The sequence below is a fragment of the Magallana gigas genome, chromosome 7, assembly GCF_963853765.1.
Source record: "Magallana gigas chromosome 7, xbMagGiga1.1, whole genome shotgun sequence".
Taxonomy (NCBI): domain Eukaryota; kingdom Metazoa; phylum Mollusca; class Bivalvia; order Ostreida; family Ostreidae; genus Magallana; species Magallana gigas.
Window position 1 is genome coordinate 24,288,832 of NC_088859.1, and position 20,165 is coordinate 24,308,996.

General features: G+C 34.6%; 3 protein-coding genes across 3 annotated transcripts in view; 1 reads left to right on the forward strand and 2 right to left on the reverse strand.

Moving 5' to 3' along the window:
* Positions 1 to 2,633: 2,633 nt before the first annotated feature.
* LOC117684409 (large ribosomal subunit protein eL37A) lies at positions 2,634 to 7,221 on the reverse strand. Its single transcript, XM_034456472.2, has 4 exons — positions 7,113 to 7,221; positions 4,881 to 5,016; positions 4,592 to 4,676; positions 2,634 to 2,736 (listed from the first exon to the last, which is right to left on the reverse strand). Exons 1-4 carry the CDS (start codon positions 7,113 to 7,115, stop codon positions 2,655 to 2,657), a joined length of 306 nt encoding a protein of 101 aa, XP_034312363.1. The 5' UTR covers positions 7,116 to 7,221; the 3' UTR covers positions 2,634 to 2,654.
* Positions 7,222 to 7,325: 104 nt separating this feature from the next.
* Positions 7,326 to 10,581, forward strand: LOC105328968 (F-box only protein 4). Its single transcript, XM_011430060.4, has 6 exons — positions 7,326 to 7,574; positions 8,139 to 8,350; positions 8,653 to 8,873; positions 8,990 to 9,232; positions 9,348 to 9,514; positions 9,618 to 10,581. Exons 1-6 carry the CDS (start codon positions 7,326 to 7,328, stop codon positions 9,696 to 9,698), a joined length of 1,173 nt encoding a protein of 390 aa, XP_011428362.2. The 3' UTR covers positions 9,699 to 10,581.
* Positions 10,582 to 16,674: 6,093 nt separating this feature from the next.
* Positions 16,675 to 20,165, reverse strand: part of LOC105328977 (general transcription factor IIF subunit 1) — a 15,075-nt gene continuing 11,584 nt past the window's right edge. The window contains exons 10-13 of the mRNA XM_034456474.2: positions 18,452 to 18,537; positions 18,218 to 18,293; positions 17,612 to 17,696; positions 16,675 to 17,401 (exon numbers count right to left, since the gene is read on the reverse strand). Of these exons, the coding sequence (XP_034312365.2) occupies positions 17,194 to 17,401; positions 17,612 to 17,696; positions 18,218 to 18,293; positions 18,452 to 18,537 (455 nt within the window). The 3' untranslated portion in view covers positions 16,675 to 17,193. The remainder of the gene's footprint in view (positions 17,402 to 17,611; positions 17,697 to 18,217; positions 18,294 to 18,451; positions 18,538 to 20,165) is intronic.

Sequence of the window (20,165 nt, forward strand, 5' to 3'; positions counted from 1 at the left end):
AGAAACGGCTATAACAAGGACTCGCTCACAAAGCGAGCCGACTCAAAAATCTTATTACCCCTTACATACAGGCATTTTTGTTCAACCTGTGCAAGATTAAGCAAATGGAAAATAATTTACAGTCTAAAACTGATAGAGATCCACTATGACAGTCATATTGACTTAGTTCAAATCAAGTCACTACACATCTTTAACCCAAAAGCTCTGTTGATGTGAAGGAGCCAAATAAGGCCTAGTGGAGAGTATATATATGCTCCACAAAAAGAATTTTGCATGATTCAAGACGACCTTGACCTACAAACATCATTCAAGGTCACTGCGCACACTGATCGTTGGCACTGTGTGAGGTATGAGTTTGGAGCAAAGGGAAAAAAGATATGGTCCAGACATGGATTTTTATATAATTCTACTATGACATTCATATTGGACCTTGAAACTTGGTTCAAGGTCACTGCACACCCTTTACTCAAAAGCTCTTCTTATGTGAAGTATGAGCCATATAGGGTTAAAAGGAAAATATATATGCTCTGAAAAAAAGAATTTTTGTGTGATCAAATTTGACCTTGACCCTTGACATACAAACTTCTTTTAAAGTCACCCTTTGACCGTAGACATATTCTGAGTAATTATTGAGCCAGATTGGACTACAGGGAAAGAAGATATGCTAAAGACAAGGATTTTTCGTATAATTCCGCTGTGACCTTCAGCTTCGTCCTAGAAACATGGTTCAAGGTCACTGCATACCCTTAACCCAAAACCACTGTGTGGGTGAAGTATCAGCCAGATTGGCCCAAGAGGAGAGAAGAAATGCTTCAGGCGAGATCTCGGATGGACGGACAGACTGACCACTATAGGGCGCCCGCAGACTGCGAGAGCAGGGCCCCGATAACCAATATGATTAAACCTTTGCATAAAAACCAAGGAACAAGCCCCATCATTACCACCTTTCCTGAAGTCAATACTCAGCCTCAAGACAGTGTTTTTACCTCAAAGCCATGCACTTTTCTTTTAAGAATTTGAGTTGAGGACCGAGTCGAGTGATTTAAATCAAAGGCCTGAAGGCCTGAGAGGCGCATCGCATTGAAGGTAGCTAAAACATCACTACAAGTTGTTAAATATCGCCATTCTACACATGGGGCATCTTCGCCAGCCAAGGGTTTTCGGTCCACTTTGCTCCCCATAATCCCTTGGCGGATTTCATTACGAAAACTCGGTGACAAGCTCCGTTTTATGATTGGCTGCAGCTGCGAGTAGCTGATCCAATCGCAGTGCTTGTAGATATAAACTTTAAAAGAACTTTGGTAAAATGTAAAAACATTCGGTGCTTTTAACAAGTTGAGGCACAAGTTCTCGAGTACAGTGCCTCCCCAACGATGGTCTAACCAGATCGCTTTAAAAACCTATATATTTTACTGGGATTATACATAGTTCTGCAAACTTGTCAAGGCTCGCGTAAATGCATGGGAAGTAAACATGGCGAATGTGTAGAAGTTGCCTATCCTGTTAGTATATTCGTTCCTGCTTATGGTTATTGCTTTTAAAGGTTCAATGAGCTCTGTTTTATTTTATTTGTTTGGTTCACATTATTCATGACAACGATACCTGGTTTTATGGCATAAAAGCTTTCATATAAATCGGCGACTTTTTCACTCCCGGTACAGATCCTTACAAAACACTACGAATTAAACATTCCGTGCTTTCCCATGGTTATAACTTAATTCGTATTTAATAGCATCGTTAATTATGTGACGATATTCGGTAGTCAACATGTTTTCAAGTTGTATTAATGCCGTAGTGTATAATAAACCCGTTGTTTAATTCGATTAAAATGTAAATATGCAAGGGGCGCAACTCAAGTTGCTCGCTGGATAGCGCCACCACATCACCGAGTTTTCGTAATGAAATCCGCCAAGGGTTTATGGTGAGCAAAGTGGACCGAAAACCCTTGGCTAGCGAAGATGCACATGGGGAAGGTAGCGCGCTTTTCCTCATTCAGTTGGACATCGTCTCATCAAGTGATAAAATATGAAATCTGTTCCTAGCTATAGGAAGACAGCAACTTACTCTCATTTTCATATAAATATTTTATATACGAAATTATTGCATTTTTTTTAACCTCCGATATTTGAACAATTCACGTCACCGCTTTTAAATTGAAGTACGAACTGTTGTTATGCAAATCATCTCATCGGTTGACTGGTCCTCTGTCCCTATTCTATGTACATCGCATCCAGTCTATCTCATCTGTGTATTAATCTTTGTTTTGTTCTTTCATTGATGTTGATGTTTTTTCAATGTGTAAAGGAGATATTTGTTGTAATGATTTGTTGATATTTTTAAAACGAATACTGATTATATGTTCCTGATTGAAAATATGTAACAATCAGAACGGCACTATATATTTAATGGCGCATTGATACTTGAGTTCTATGACGCCTCTTGTATATAAGCCAAGAGAAGTGAGATGACAGCAATGAGGCTACATCGCTGATATCGATGCGCCTCAAAAATTGGTGGCAGCTGATCCAGATATAGGAAAATTAGCTGTAATGTCTCTTTAAGAAACGACTCACTCCAAGCAACAACAAAGTCAACTGAGCGACTCAGATGACCTAAAAACAAATAAAACGACAGACTTGTAAACCCCCCTATATTTATTTAGTAGCTACAGTAGAACTGGGTGCAGCAGCTGTGCGCTTTCTGGGTTTGGGGGTTGTTCCTTCACGGAATCCATTCCTACAAAAATGATGGTAAATTGATTAGAATTTTTGTAGTGGTTGTCTTGAATATCAGTATTATCTGATCCATAAACTTTTCATAAACAACAGCATGCTTTCTCAAGTGGCAGAAAATTCAGCAAGTAAATCAATCATCAGATTCAAATAATCTGAAGCATGTATTATCATTACTTCTATAGGATAATCTATGAAAATGTTAAAAAGTCTATCATTTAAATTTTGAGAGCAAAACAAAAAACTTTTCTTTTTGAAAGATGGCAGATACATTTGACGTCACATTATATTTGACCCATGATCGATACTTATTTGAAAAGCATTATCAGAATTAAAATACATGAAATGTCTATTTCGATTTTAAAAACCTGAAAATTCTTAAAATTTATTACAGTTGGATGCCATAAAATAAATTAAGACCTCCATTTGTGCTAGTTTTTTCTCTGCATATTTCTTAGTAAAATTAAAAGCCCCCCTCCCCAATTTAACAATTTAAAGCACATTTTTAATTTTAATTGACAGATTATATCCTCCACCCTATTTTCAACAGAATACTTTTGTATTTCATATTTCTATTATATTTCAAAGGTGATAAGGATGAAAACATGTGCTGAAAAAACATATATCACCTAGCATTTACCTTAGGTGGGCTAAAATTTTACTCACTAGTGCTCGGAAACATTTATTTTAATTCCTGTTTAGTCCAGTGCCAGTTTTTTAAATAATTTAATGAAGGTTAAATGCAACACCACATGACGGATGAATACTGTAGAAGCAGAAATATTCGTTGATGATTTAATTTCATTATTTTCGTTGCCAGTATAAATGAATGAAATTAAATTCAAGACAAATTTTTAACCCAAGTATTAATGATTACAAAGAGATTATGATATGACAAAATTAAATGCCAATGAAATTTTATTTGGTTTAAAACAACGAAATTTTGACCCAACGAAAATATGTGCTTCTACAGTATTAAATTTTCAAACAACCATGGCTGGGAGTGAGCTAAGTGCACTAAAAACCATGGATTAAGATGTTTAAATTTTACAAATGCATTATCCCTGTTAGTGGACAGTATTTTGGTCTGGGTTTTTTTTCCCTAGTGGATGTATGTCCCAATTAAGATTTCCGAATAGGATTGTGGGTTTAACACTGAATTATTTTATTTATCCATTAAGGAGGCTGGATGGTCTACAAATTAACCATCAGATCTGCCATAAAGTCATAAACTTTTATTTAGTAAAGAAAATCCAACTATTGGATCTGAATTTTCTGTTCTGTTAAAGGGACCTGTGGCTTTTGTAAAGGGAAAATCATCAAAATTTTGGTCATTGAATTGGAAAAAAACTAGTATAATTGTATAGTTAAACTATTAAGTAAATGTACATTAGCTGATTTGTTCGAATTCCATCTGTATACATTGTATCATCAATATTTATTTAGCGTTCTTGTTAAAATTTCAAAAAAATGCATATCTTGTAAGGACATTAAAAATCATAGGGGCAAATGTAATAGACATCCTCTGAAAAATGTTTTATGAAGAATTGATTTTTATATGGTGCTATTTAAAAAATGGTTAAAATGGGGTGGGGTGGGTGGGGCCAGATATTTTGCCTTATCATAAGTAGTCCTTTTGTGGAGAAAAGAGGATTTATGTTGGTTTATTTCCAATAATTTTGAAAACAAAAAAACATGTCATTAGATTTTTCATATTAGGACATTGCTTTGTTGTTATAAGTATTCATTTCAGGCTGTGTCATATTTGGCATGATTGGTTATGACAAGATTGAGTTTTGAACAAGTCATATAACATCAAACATATAGATGAACAGTTTTCCTATCTAATATTCACTTACCTGAATTTCCTCTGTACTGTTTTGAGGTACCTCATTCTTCCTGTTCCAGTAGTCCTCCTCCTTTTAGCTTTCTCACTCCATTCAACTAAATATTTGGTCAGTAGAAACAGAATTAGCATGACAAAATCAGTAACAAAAATATTCAAAGTTTATGTGTCAATCAGTTATAGGATATAAATAAGAAAGTTTTACATTTACCACTAAGAGAGTCATCTTTCAAGAAACATCTTTGTATTTACACCATCATTTTGTGACACAACTCAATCAATTCTTGGATTGTGTTACTTACAGTGCCTCCTCTTGGGGCTAGGATAAGCACATGATGCGCACGTCTTCTTCTGGATATGGTAGGCACGTCTCCCACACCGCCGACAGGCTGTGTGGGTTTTGTTGTGACGTTTACCAAAGCTGGATGTTCCCTTGGTCTGTCATTAACAAATCAGTAGATATTAGAGAGCAATGCCTCAATCATCAACAATTATTTAATGTTTATAAATGCTACTTGTTATAAGTTGTTAATTTCATTCATTGTAGTCAATTTAACCTTTATGTATAAGGAAATTTCACCCTTAATGTATACTTGTGTGAAATTAAATGGGGGGACTGGTACCAAAATGAGTTACAAAAATCTAATAAAAAATGACATACTTCACTGGAATTAAACAGTTTTAAAATCTAGTGTAGGTTGCTTGATAGGATGGGAATTCAACATTATGAATGTAGAAGTTGCCTATCCCTTTAGTATATACGTCCCCGACTTAATGTGACAGTTTGAAATAAATCGAAGATGGCGGTGAGACTTGCCTATCCTGTTAGTATATATACGTCCCTGATCAAGTGAAATTTTTGCTTAAAACTCATTGGTAAAATTATTTTGCAATCTACTATCTTGTACATTTCGACATGATACACTTATTATGCAGCACAAAAATGTGATCAGACAATAGGGATAAATCATTTGATCATTTTCCAACTTAGATCTCGTTAGAAATCATTGGACAAATCACGGGCCCTGGAAGTTATTGTAAATATATTGCATGTGCATGTATAAAAAAGTAAGGGTAGGACACTCTTTTTGGGGCGAAATCGGGTTTGACAAAGTCTGGGCGTTCCTCAAACGAAATTTCGCGATAAATCGTTCAAGTATACTTTACTTACGACATATGTATACATTCGTTCCGCTCCAATGCTGTTACGTCGAAGAAAAAGGTGTTTTTATACATCCAAGTGCCTAAGAATTTCGTTTGACTGGTTTACATCCGGTTTAATCGCAGTGAATCGTAAGGTAAATTGAAAGGTAAGTTCTGATTGGTCAATAATGAAATAAATTCTTTAATTTCTTATCGATATTTGTCAATCTTCTTCATTATTCTCGCATTTCATTGTTGAAAGGCCAAACTACCCAGTATCTATATACATAACTCCTTTCAAACATCTGATACATACTCACCATAAATTGTTATCAGTTTCGCCACCTTATTGACGAGCAGATTTATTTTATTATTAACCAATCAGAACTTATCTTTCGATTCACTGCATTTAAACTGGATGTAAACCAGTCTATCGAAATTCTTAGGCACTTGGATGTATAAAAACACCTTTTTCTTCGACGTAACAGCATTGGAGCGGAACGAATGTATACATATGACGTAAGTAAAGTATACTTGAACGATTTATCACGTAATTTCGTTTGAGGAACGCCCAGACTTCGTCAAACCCGATTTCGCCCCAAAAAGAGTGTCCTACCCTTACTTTTTTATACATGCACATGCAATATATTTACAATAACTTCCAGGGCCCGTGGGACAAATGGAAACTTGTTAAAAAAATATCATGAACTGAGAACCCCTTAAAATCCAAGATGGCAAGCATCATCCCATTACTTTTTTTATGTATATCGAATACACTTTTTAGCATGATTGGAATAGTGGTTTTTAGAGGATGATTTCATTGCAATACACAGAAATATGTATAAGTCTATGAGATCATTAATTTTAATCTTTTAGTATTCGGGATCAAATAATTAAGAACTGCAGGGATATCACATAATTTAGAACTGCAGTATTCGACAACTAAACCCCTGTTTATTTTGCCTGTTTCTCAATTACAACTTATTGATAATAATGCCCTGTGCCAAGACACATGGATAACTCCATTAATTTGACATTTTACAATGCCTGTAAACTAATGTGTATAGATACTTTCAATGGACAGTTGATCAACTTATGCACTAATCTTTATATGCTTTAGTTATCCAACTACTTGAACATTTTTTATAACATGTCATTTTACTAAATTTTAATGCCAAACATGACAAAACAAATTCGGAATTCATAAACAATCTCCTTCCATGCTAATTTAAATTGTAATTTCTCTCGAATTTGATGGTTGGTTAAACTAAAAACTTCATTGGGACAAAGAATATTGCTTTGCTTGTTTAGACTAAAGTATTACATGTCGATGTGGTAAGCATAAACAATGATGACAGTGGATGTTTGGTAAGAACACTACAAAATCTCACCATTTCGATCCAGCGGAAACGGAAAAGACTTAAACCTCGTTTTCATTCGTTGAACCGGAAGTGTAACGTGCATAGAGTTTTGTAAACAAAAGCCTGTCATTTTGGCCACGTTGGAAGTTAGCACGTCAGAGTGATTATTTTATATATAATGTTGAATTATAGGAAAAGTAGTAGTGGGCTTTTTAATTTAATGGTAATAGCATTACACGGAAAATGGCTGCTGATATCATTCCAATCGTAAATCAACCGATATATCAAGAAACCAGCGTTGTTTCACAAGTTGTTGATGATACGTTACTATATACATTGAAGACTTTAATCAAGAAATATAAAAAGCGAATGGGTGACACCGATGACTTTTGCGTTGTTTCAGGGGGACTTCAACAGTTTATTAACAAACAGGAAAAAAAGATGAGTGTTGGAGATCAAAATAAACGTGGACTAAATGTCAATGATTTACCGGTAAGTTAAATTTTAATTGTTTGAAACGAATCGCCTTAATGCCAGTAAACAGGTAAATGGGCTACCTTTGGACTTGATATTACGGATTGGATATAAATTGAATGTGCAAAAGAAAATTAAAATCCTTTTTAATTTGGTATTATCTTAAGCACATAGCCGCGTATTTATCAAATTAAAAATGCCACTACACATAACTTCTTGTTGGATTTTATTTTATATAATTAAGCCCCCCTAGTTTGTAAGATTCATTACCAAAAAAGTTTTCTATCTGCTATATGGGATCTATAACAGTAAGCTAGATTACTTAAATACTTATTTTAATATAGGTTTTACATTTCATCCTTCATTTTCAATGTGCATGCATTTACTTTTAATATTTATATCTATACAAATATATTTTTGTTAAAATTTTTAAAAATTCCATTTTTTCTGTAAATTTAATAACATTTAGAATATATATCCCAAATGGATTACATGTATTACCTAAAATGTTAAAAAATAATAATTTAATGAAATTTACATGTTCTGCATATGTTAATCCTATCATATTATCAATATTTTCAGGTTAATGTCAAAATTAAGATATTTTCTTATCTGGATGCCATTCAGTTGTGCAGAATATCAAGAGTGTGTAAGGAATGGTATGACTTGACTTCTGACAACATACTCTGGAGTGAGATTTTAGAGAGAGATATTCGTAGCTGGAATGTGATCAGCCATAGGACAAATCCAGGACTGTACAAAGAGGTGGAGTCGGAGTGGAGCAACAAAGAAATGTAAGATACACATTTATCAAGCATGTTTATAGGCATCTACAAAGTTATATATAAGTATGAACAAACATTGTAACATTGTATTCTAATTTGGTAATAGTTTCATCTTAGATCAGTATATATACAACAATTTAGATCACAATTTTCTCAAAATCCCAGTCTAAAACTTTAACAATATGTAAGGAATGAAGTTTTGAGAGCAGTATAGTGTATAAGAACAGTTGATTTTAATCAGATATCAGACTGACATTTTATATGTATGTTAAGTGCCGATCTCTCTTTAACTTCCTTTGTCATGTCCTCAGATACCTGCACTGTTCACCAACTACAAATCATCTTATGCATGAAGAGAATGCTTTATTCAGAAGCTTCACAAGTATGATCCGTTCTTTCCTACCTAAAAAGACCCCAAAGATAGCCATGTTTGGACCTGGATTGGAATCAGGGACGCTGAAAATTGTTCCCTTAATTATCAATAATACAGACATGCTAAAGACTGTGGGAGTTGCTCCAGGGGAATTTACTGGTAATAACAATTTTTCAACATGTCTCAGTATTCTTTTCATAATTTTTTTCGAATTTTCTTTTCAAGTGATCAAGGCATCATGTAAATTCATGGTATATATCATTTATGTTATGTAGGAGTAGGAGCAGGGTTTTACCTGAAGATTCCAAGCGGGCAGGTATTTCAGTTGGCCATTTTATATTCTGCTTCATCAAAAGTCCGAAAGACAAGACGTAAAAGGTTGGAAAATAACAGTCTGGTTGAATTAGTCTCAAAGGACGGAGAACAAGTTGTGGAACTCAAACCAGCAGTAAGGGCTTGCTGCTGTGCAATGGACGCATTCATCTATGTTGTAGACTCAACAAAAGGGAACCGATTTGGTAAGAATGAAATTTTTGATAAATATATGTTCAAAAGCTAATTGTATAACTACAGAATCTTCAATTTTTGACGATGTTCATTGACTTCATTAATTTGTCTTAATTGTAATACAAGAACAAGAAGACTATGACGAGTTAATGGCTGTGGTCAATGAGAGATGGTCTGCTCCACATGTCCCCGTCTTGATCATGTCCTGTACACCCACCAATCAGCAGCAACGAATTCCCTGTGTAGACGTCATAAAGATGTTAAACTTGTCATCATTTAACAGACCATGGCAGGTAAATAAAAAATTTTAAATGATGTACACAGTTTTCATGGTAAACTCATAAGAAAAAAGAAACCTTAATGATTTAGTAACTGTTTCCTCCCCTTGGTTGACAGGTACAGGATGTGAATGTAGACACGTTGACAGGTGTGATTCCCAGCATTCAGTGGTTGATTGAACAGTCCCAGAGACGGTGATTGTCAAGGCAATGCTCTCTAACAGTTCTGACGATTTGATCCAAATTGTGCACATCGTCAAGATGAATAGAGAACCACTGTGTGTTATTATACAGGAGTAAACATTAGGCACTGCAGGTTCACAGAACATCTACCAGTGAATGTGATACTTTCACACAAAATGCTGCCTTCTCTTGAGATATACATGTACCTTTTTTGAAAAAATTGTGAGGATAATGTTCAGTGACTTTATTAATACTAAACACAGAATGCTGCAATTTTTGTAACAACTGTTACTGCATTCTTCTGTCCAGTGGTTAATGAATACACCAAAGACTGTGATACTTACGCTTACTTATTGTGTCTTATTTTTTACATACGGTACATGTCAATGATGAGATTATTAAAATGTTATCAGTAATATAAATCAATATTTTAATTTTTTTATGTTTAGGATAAATTCTGTTGTCTATACATGTAGTTTAGTTTTAAATTTCACAAGAAGTACTCTTTGTACAAGTACAAGGTAATTATTTTTCAGTTTCTGGTCAAGCAATCACTTTCCGTTTGTCTAACTGACCAGTGCGATCACACGTTTGACAATCCTCTTGCATCCTATTTGATAAGTGACTCACACTTCTATTGTAAAAGTGGTTATAAACGTGCGGGGGAAATTTACACGTATTAAGCGGTAAGCTTAAAACCGCGTAAAATACCCTGTGCAAATGGTAGGAAGTAAAAACTTTATAGAGTGGTAAAACATACATCCATGTACAGTATTTAGCAACCACGCATATTGTTTGACCATAGAAAACGCGTACTTAACCACCAGTGTAGAAAACCACTTTTACAGTACATGTATTACCACACATTTGCACGACGGCAACATCATCCACACAATAAAGTATAAAACAATGTGAACTTTTGTTCGTGTTGTGTGTGGTTAGCCATCTGCTTGCATCAGGCAGAATAAATTTAACTCATTTTTTATCAAAATTTCTATTTTTAAAGACTATACCGTTAGTTATATATGAAAAGAGCCGAATAAGTCTTCCAAATATGTTCATCATTTTTAACAAAAAGAACATAGTGAAGTGAAAAATATCTTTCAATTTGCCAAGTGTATTTTGCATTATAGAGCTTGTTTTCTAGCAGTTTTCCTAAGGAAACAGTGAGCACAGGCTTGAACAAAGAAAATATTTATAGCTAGTATCCAAGACTAATAACTGACAGAGAATTAGCATCATTTGTGACATCATATACTGCCAACGAATGCAAATATATGAGACAAATGGATGACAAGAGGCCCATGGGCCACATCGCTCACCTGAGGAACAATAGTTATGATAAAATCAGCTCAATGAAGTCATAATACAAACTATCTGGACAATGTACAATAATACATGTAGATCCTGTATAAATAAAATCCATTTTCCCCTGGATATTCTTATGTTTATAATCATTAGTCCCTTTTCTAACAGGATGATTTTAAAGTCATATATGTTGAGTATTGCAGTTCTCAAAAAGATCCCTAACAATAGTTTATATATGGGATATAAACGTACATCAAACTCTGAACCTTCTCGTGAGGCCAAAAAATTGTCCTGGGGCCAAAGTCTTAACAATTATAAAGAATCATCTGGCTGATTAGTTTCTGGGAAGATTTTTAAAGATTTACCCTATATATTCCTTTGTTAAACTTTGACCCCCCCCCCATTGTGGCCCCACCCAACCCCTGGGGATCATTATTTTCACAACTCTGAATCTACACTACCTGAGGATGCTTTCACACAAGTTTCAGCTTTCCTGGCTGATTAGTTTCTGAGAAGAAGATTTTTAAAGATTTACTCTGTTTATTCCTATGTAAAACATCGACCTCCCATTGTGGCCCAAACCTACCCCCAGGGGTCATGATTTTCACAAATTTGAATCTACACTACCTGAGGATGCTTCCACACAAGTTTCAGTTTTCCTGGCTGGTTTCTGAGAAGAAGATTTTTAAAGATTTACTCTATATAATCATATGTGAAACTTCGACCCCCCCATTGTGGCCCCAACCTATCCCCAGGGGTTATTATTTTCACAACTTTGAATCTACACTACCTGAGGATGCTTCCACACAAGTTCCAGCTTTGCCGGCGGATTAGTTTCTGAGAAGAAGATTTTTAAAGATGTACTGTATATATTCCTATTTCAACTTCGATCCCCCATTGTGGCCCCACCCTACCCTCGGGGGTCATGATTTTCACAACTTTGAATTTACACTACCTGAGGATGCATCCACACAAATGTCAGCTTTCCTGGCTGATTAGTTTCTAAGAAGAAGATTTTTAAAGATTTACTGTATATATTCCTATGTAAAACTTTGATCCCCCCATTGTGGCCCCACCCTACCCCCGGGGGTCATGATTTTCACAACTTTGAATCTACACTACCTGAGGATGCTTCCACACAAGTCTCAGCTTTCCTGGCCGATTAGTTTCTGAGAAGAAGATTTTTAAAGATTTACTCTATATATTCATTTGTTAAACTTCGACCCCCCCCCCCCCCCCCCATTGTGGCCCCACCCTCAGGTGAGCTAAAAAGGTTAAGTTTACAATTCAATAAGTTGGTTTCTGGAAGAACAGACTTCGTAATAAATATTGACAATTTTTTTACTTTTTTAATCTTTAGCTTTTAAGATCTGTGTACAAACATAGAATTGTGAGCAAATCTCTGTATCTTGCTTATAATTCGAAGCTTAACACTCAAATATGGTTAGTAAATAGAAATTGTAGGGTAACAATTTAACACAAGAAACATGCACTACATGTATAACAAATAAAGAACACAATTTATTTTTTCGAAATGAATCATATATATACATGTATATACCTAAATATTTCCGTCAGCGATATCAAACTCTATTTAAACTGAATAAACTCGAGAAAATGCCGAGCATCTCAATAAAACCTATTGCATTAATCTACCATTACGCAAAAGATAATGCCGAATTACAGATAGAATGAATTGTACTTCAGTACCCCTACATCAGATTTTGCTTAATTTGCGCAGGTAAACTGTTAACTGTTTGATTTACCGTAGTCTCTGTTTTATTTGATACGTAAAAATCACGAAATACAGACGATAGTTCCCAGGTTACAAAGCATAAATAATGAAAACGAAACGAAAATCAGAACAAGCTAACACCACCGTCATGTGTGAAAGGTGGCAGGGGATAGTTTTTTTGGTCGAGGAAATGTGAGGCAGATAGTGCTCATATATGTGATTTAATTTTTCAGTGGATTTTTATATTTGCTAAAATTGGTTTGCATGCAGGGGACACATGGTCCCGACTCTTGAGAATTTGTAAACATTTCAGAATAAAACAAGTACAACTTACATATAGCACTATAAAGAATAGCCAGGGACGGTCTCAAAATTTTCTAAAAAATTGCCCTTTTTTCACATTTTCACGGGTCCAGAACCACGCTCCAGTCCCGAGCAACTGCCATAAACTACCATAGGATTGGTAGCTTAATGTATACCCATGCAAATAATCACCAATTGATGGGGGGTCAATCACCTTCTTTTCGAGTGACATTTCGTGTTCTGAACCCACCCTACTTTTCAAGCACAAAACCGAAAGTGAAAATTTTGGCCACAGTTTCACATTTTCATTCCATATCTGATGAAAAGTGCTACCAGTATTAAAGTGTCATATATCATTGAAATTGACATGCGCTCCTCTATCCACAAAATGAATGCAATAAATATTCTACCAATTTATACCCCTCAAATAACCAGCCAAACCCCAGGTTCTCCCTTTATTTCAAAATTTTGACCGGGTCTTTCCTTCGAAACTATCCCCTGCCACCTTTAACTTTTAGAGTTTGTTTCTCTCTAACCAGAACACTTTAAAATCAGAAAGTTCATGCAATTCTGAGTAAAACCTTTCAAATTTGGTCTGATTTCATTGAAAAGTATTACCCCCTTTCCCGGCTGAATCACCTTAACCTGTTTCTGTAAGGTTTTTAAGATACATCATGACTTCTTTCAATCCAAAAGACATTTTTTCTTTAAAAATCAGTTATAACAAAAAACTTTTATCCCTATCTGATGTAAAAAACATTGAAATATTCACATTTAGTAACAACATATAGGAGAATTCAACCCATATGTATCACTTATCCCCCTGCAAATGGGAATAAGAAAAAACACATTATTACTCCTTGCAATCAACTTTTTTGTTTCTAAATGGTATTAACAGGTTTAAAAACTCTATTGGAACACAAAAGCAACCTATCTGGAACACAAAACCTTCACTTTCATCTTTTCAAAAGGGACAGGTACCTAGAAAATGGCAATCAGGCATCTTACCCGAGGAGTAATTTCCCAAATATGCTGAACGGATGATGATGAAACCTATATCTCTGTTTATTCTTTAACCAATACCAAAAGATCTAGATTTATTTGTTATAAAGATTGAAATACATGTTTTTCATACAAAGAAATACCAAATTTGAACATCATGACCACACCCCCATAATGAGGTGGGAATACATGCAAATGACAAATGGTTAAAAAATGCACACAAATTCAATTTTTCTTGGTATATTTTCAATAAAGAAGAAACCAAACATATGTGTTTTGTTTTAAATGAGAGAAATTTTATGTATGCATGAGATTTTTTCAAAAGAAATGTGAAATAAAGGCTATTTTTGGTTGTCGGTGAAGAAAATTGAAGGGGGGGGGTGCTTTTTTGACAATCAGACATTTTAAAATTGTTTATAATGACTTAAAATGCAGATATTAACTATTTAGAATTACATGTAATTACATGTAAATTACATGTAGCACATGTAAAATATATATTTAGCCCTAAAATCAACTTTCTGTCATTTTTATCTTGAGAAGGAACAATATTTTACAATTTCTTATCAAATCTAAGGGTTTAAAACTTCATAAAACTGCATGGCTGTCACTTAATTTCAAGAAAATTTCATGAAAATGGTACAATATTATTCAGTTAATCCAAATTCAACCCAACATCTTATTTCAATAGGAATAATATGCCTATAAAGGGTTTTAATATAAGGACAAACCCAAAATACTAGAAAATTGCACTTTTTCTAAGGACCACCTCCTGCTACATTTTGGCCCCTAAATCTCATCACAGGGTTGAGCAATCATAAAAATTCAGCCAGTTTCCCATTTTACACACATTGAACATCTTTTCTGTTCCCATGTTGTTAAACTTAAAGCCTATTAAAAATTTGACATTTTCTTGAAGGTGGCAGGGGATAGTTTTTTTGGTCGAGGAAATGTGAGGCAGATAGTGCTCATATATGTGATTTAATTTTTCAGTGGATTTTTATATTTGCTAAAATTGGTTTGCATGCAGGGGACACATGGTCCCGACTCTTGAGAATTTGTAAACATTTCAGAATAAAACAAGTACAACTTACATATAGCACTATAAAGAATAGCCAGGGACGGTCTCAAAATTTTCTAAAAAATTGCCCTTTTTTCACATTTTCACGGGTCCAGAACCACGCTCCAGTCCCGAGCAACTGCCATAAACTACCATAGGATTGGTAGCTTAATGTATACCCATGCAAATAATCACCAATTGATGGGGGGTCAATCACCTTCTTTTCGAGTGACATTTCGTGTTCTGAACCCACCCTACTTTTCAAGCACAAAACCGAAAGTGAAAATTTTGGCCACAGTTTCACATTTTCATTCCATATCTGATGAAAAGTGCTACCAGTATTAAAGTGTCATATATCATTGAAATTGACATGCGCTCCTCTATCCACAAAATGAATGCAATAAATATTCTACCAATTTATACCCCTCAAATAACCAGCCAAACCCCAGGTTCTCCCTTTATTTCAAAATTTTGACCGGGTCTTTCCTTCGAAACTATCCCCTGCCACCAAAACTGTCAACGCATTGAAATATTTAGCCTTAATTCACTTAACAAAATCGGCACCAATATATTTTGCATGTTTCAAAAATTTCCTTTCATACGCGAACGATTGCATAGCAAGTAAATCCATCATAGTCACATCGACCCTTTTTCGTTTAATGTCATGGCTGCTTTAAACAAAGAACCTCGTTTTAGAAGTATGGAATACTAGTCTTGGTAAAATGGGTATGCAAACCCGGGCGGTGGCAAAATAAAAGCCGGGGCAGATCGGCAATCGTCAATTCCAAATACGCATTATTTTGCAGCAATATTTACAGCAAATACAAATATACTGGTCCATCAAATATCCCGAAATCTTAATGAGATTGGCAGATTAATACCTGCCAATCTTTTGTTTTGCTCAGACCAAGTCTTGCCTACCCATTTTAGCGTAGGTAATTCTTACCGTATGCCGAGCCCGAAGCTATTAAACTGATTGAAACACGCATTTCCTTTATTATTATTTTCGTAATAACTCAGATTTGAATCAGAATTAGCACTTAATTTTTGCAATTTATACTTTCCTTCCCATAAGGATAATTTATGCTAAACTACGTTGAATTGAACTAATTAGTTCTTGAGAAGAAGATTTTTAAAAATGCACCCCCTTTTTTTTTACAGTTTCAAGGTTTTCTCCGCTTTGAATACAGATCAGACTTTTATTTCTGCAATTTATATTCGCCCTCCCATAAGGATGCTTTGTGCCAAATTTGGTTGAAATTGGATAAGCGGTTTTAGAGAAGAAGTTCAAAATGTAAAAAGTTTACAGACGGACAGACAGACGGACGGACAGACGGACGACGGACAAAATGTGATCAGAATAGCTCACTTGAGCTTTCAGCTCAGGTGAGCTAAAAAACTATATTTTTTATCAATACCAATACAATCTAACGTTCATGTACCTTAAACAATTTTGAAAATGTTGATTCATGCATGGGGCCAAATTTGACACATATATATAGTCCTTATTAAATTTACAACTGTAGTAGACAATATGGTTTTATATAATGGCACACATGCCTGGCTAAAACACCACTCAAGTAATAATTTGTTGACACCATTTTAATTTAGAATTATTCAATGGTATAACAGCTGTTGATATTAAATGTAAAATATGCATACTCAGTCATATTGTTCAAATGAGATCTTTATCGAGAACAGGATTATACCTTTTTCTATAGGACTAAAGCCTTTATAAATATTTCATGAAGACTTTCACAAAATCATTTTCCACTGTAATAATTCTGATACATTGATAAAATAACATACAATTAAAGTAAGACAAACATATTTGCTTATCTATCCACATGACAAACACCACAACAATGACAAGGTCCTCTGACAATCAAATAACGCTGGTAAGATGTTTGGCCTCGGGACCAATTCTGAGAGATTTGTCAGTTCAGATATTTTTTTGTGTATACATCTATCAGAATGTCACATAGTGACGAAATGCACCTTACACCTTCCTCTGATAGCACTTTTTATACAATGGGAGATATCACAGAATTCTGGGTCTTTTTTTAGACCATTTACAATCTACCACTGGAAATGAGTTTACACCTATCCATCTTTTTTGAGAGAAAAGTACATTTTCTTGTTGATGGTTTTTTTCTCGGGCTGAATCTTCTTCAGGTACTTTGTAAGTGTGCTTGTCATCTCTTCCTTACTCATGTTCACTTTCTTAGATTTGAATTTTTTCAGCAGTTCTTTTGCCGTCATTGGTTTTCTCATCAAATATCGGCGAATTGCCTCCTCTGTTATTCCAGCACTACAGAGAAACATATTGAATCGATATCAATTTCTAAGTGATTTTCAAAAAGTAAATTACACAAATAATTAACTTGAAGTAACCTAAAATTTATTTCTAAGCAAAATGTCATATCTATTTTTAAATTTTATTTATTTGAATGCCCAAGTACAGGGTATTCCCTTTATAACTAGCCCATTTTTGTATTTTTTAGTCAGTTTCAATGCATACCTAGTTGCCTTGCCACTCGCCCCTGGGCTTTCTGTTCTGGACTTCTTTGAGGAGACATCTTCTGATTCTAATTTCCTTTTCAATGCTACAATAGAGCATTTCATTTAAATAAAAGAATTAAAGAGTGTTATAATCATGTAACACATATGCATACATATGTTTTCAACTCTAAAAAATAAGCTGCTAAAATTTGTGATAAATCTGTAGTTAAACAGCGAAAAATTATATTGTAGTTTGTACGTATTACTATTCAACATTGTTATACCCCTGTAAAACAGTTACTATATAATTCTATACGAAAAAAAGTCCAGCATTTTGACTGTTGGACTGGAACTGTTAGATTGGAACTGTTAAAATCGACTGTTAAAAAAGACTATTGACCGGTTATGTCACATTCCGCGAAAATATGTTATTGATTAGAAGTGGTATAACAAAACAGTTGTTGACTGTGTCTCAGGCAACAGTTGATCTGTCGGACCGGCTCGCAAACTGTTGCCCGCGGCCTTCAAGAAATTGCCCTTTTTCAATTGCTCAAAATAATTTACCCTGCCTCTTAATTTTGAGAAAAATCTTTACATACAAATTTTCTTGTTTTTAATACTTTACCTTTTTTATCTTCTCCATCCACTGTGCCAGGGGCTCCAGACTGAGGTACAGGAGAATTTCGCTCTTTTTTTCCTTTCTGCAAAATTTTACACCCTTTGTGTATTATTATATGCATTGTAATCAATTCTTTATCCAATCATCTAATTACCAGGTGTTAATTTCCTTAAAAAATCTTAAGTTTTACATTTTAGAGGAAAAAACTTTTAGAGATTTAGTAGTATATATAAAACAAACCTGCATGAAAATGACAGAGGCCAGGTTTTCCTCCCTTTCTATATCTGAGTCACTCTCTGAACTAGAACTGCTACTGCTATCTGAACCTAAACAAAATCATCAATAGTCCAAAATTAATGATAAAGCAAGATAAAGTCTTTTTCCCTTAATAGTGACAGTAGTTAATTAAACAAGAGGCCCATGGGCCACATCGCTCACCTGAACAGCAGATCCTTGTAACATTACATTTCGTAGCATATGCTTTTTCTATTTTAAACATTGAACCCCTTTCTGGGGACCCAGTTATGGTCCGAGGTTTATGGTTGGCTTGAACAACATAAACAGTAACATAGGAATGAAAATGTGTAGCACTGCGGTAGGACCGCACGTACACAACCTGAAAAACTGAACGTAGCAGAGTTCCACTTCAAGAGAAATAACTCTCAGACTGTACAGAACATCAAGAAAGATAACTCTTGGTTCCACTACATTAGAGTTTACACAATTTGAGGATCCTTGCATAATAATCTCACAAACTGTAGCATTATAGTTCTCGAGAAAAACTTTTTAAAAACATTTTCAATATATCTTTCTATGTTAAACTTTGAACCCCTCTTGGGGCCACAGTATTAGTTCAGGGCTAAAGTTTTAATTATTTGGAATCTACATTATTTAAGGATGCTTGCATAGTTATCTCACAAGCTGAAGCATTATAGTTCCCTAGAAAAAGATTTTTCAACATTTTCCCTCTATATTTCTATGCTAAACTTTGAACACCTCTTTGGGCCCCAGTATTAGATTGAGGTCACAGCTTTTATAATTTCGAATCTACACTATTTGAGGGCGCTTACGTAGTTATCTGACAAACTGATGCATTGTAGTTCTCGAAAAGAAGATTTTTAAACATTTTCCATATATACCGGTACTTCTACATTTAACTTTAAACCCATCTTGGGTCCCTAGTATTAGTCCAGGGGTCACTATTTTAAGACTGTCGAACCTTCATTATCCAAGGTTGTATGCATGATAGTAATCTCACAAATTGAGGCATTGTAGTTCTCGAGAAGAAGATATTTAAACGTTACCTTTATATTTCTATAATAAACTTTGACCCCATCTTGGGGCCCCAGTATTGGTCCGGGGGTCACGATTTTACCAATTAGGAATCTACATGAGCGAAGGCATAGAAATTCCACAAACTAAAACATTGTAGTTCTTGAGAAGAAAATTTTTAAACTTTTCCTTTATGTTTTTTAAAATGTTTAAATTTTGAACCCCTCTTGGTGCCCATCAATTGTCCGGGAGTTACAATTTTTTGAATCTACATTATTTAAGGATGTACATGTATGCATAGTAATATCCCAAACAGTTGCACTATAGTTCTTGAGAAGAAGATTTTAAAACATTTTCCTATATATGTTAAAATCTAAACCCCTACTAGGGCCCCACTTTTTGTTCAGGGGTCACGATTTTTACAATCTTCACTATATATACAACCGTTTGTGTATGTATTGGCATTTTTGGTGAAGTGGTTTTTGAGAAGAAAATTTTTAAACATTTTTCATATGTAGTTCTATGTTAAACTTTGAACCCCGCCTGGGGCTGCAGTTTTGATTTGAGGGTCACGATTTCTACAATTTAGAATCTTCATTATACATACCAGCTTTTGTGTAAATATTGGCATTTCTGGTGCAGTGGTTCTTGAGAAGAAGATTTTTTAAACATTTTCCTAAGG

Bases quoted from the DNA above. Each gene is read 5' to 3' on its own strand.
- LOC117684409 (XM_034456472.2), bottom strand. The intron at 4,677-4,880 runs GTAAGTAACACA...CCAAATATTTAG, and splicing joins TAGCCCCAAGAGGAGGCACT to TTGAATGGAGTGAGAAAGCT. The intron at 2,737-4,591 runs GTAAGTGAATAT...TCATTTTTGTAG, and splicing joins ACAGTACAGAGGAAATTCAG to GAATGGATTCCGTGAAGGAA.
- LOC105328968 (XM_011430060.4), top strand. From the start codon at position 7,326: ATGGCTGCTGATATCATTCCAATCGTAAATCAACCGATATATCAAGAA. The intron at 8,351-8,652 runs GTAAGATACACA...TCATGTCCTCAG, and splicing joins GAGTGGAGCAACAAAGAAAT to ATACCTGCACTGTTCACCAA. The intron at 9,233-9,347 runs GTAAGAATGAAA...TTGTAATACAAG, and splicing joins AACAAAAGGGAACCGATTTG to AACAAGAAGACTATGACGAG.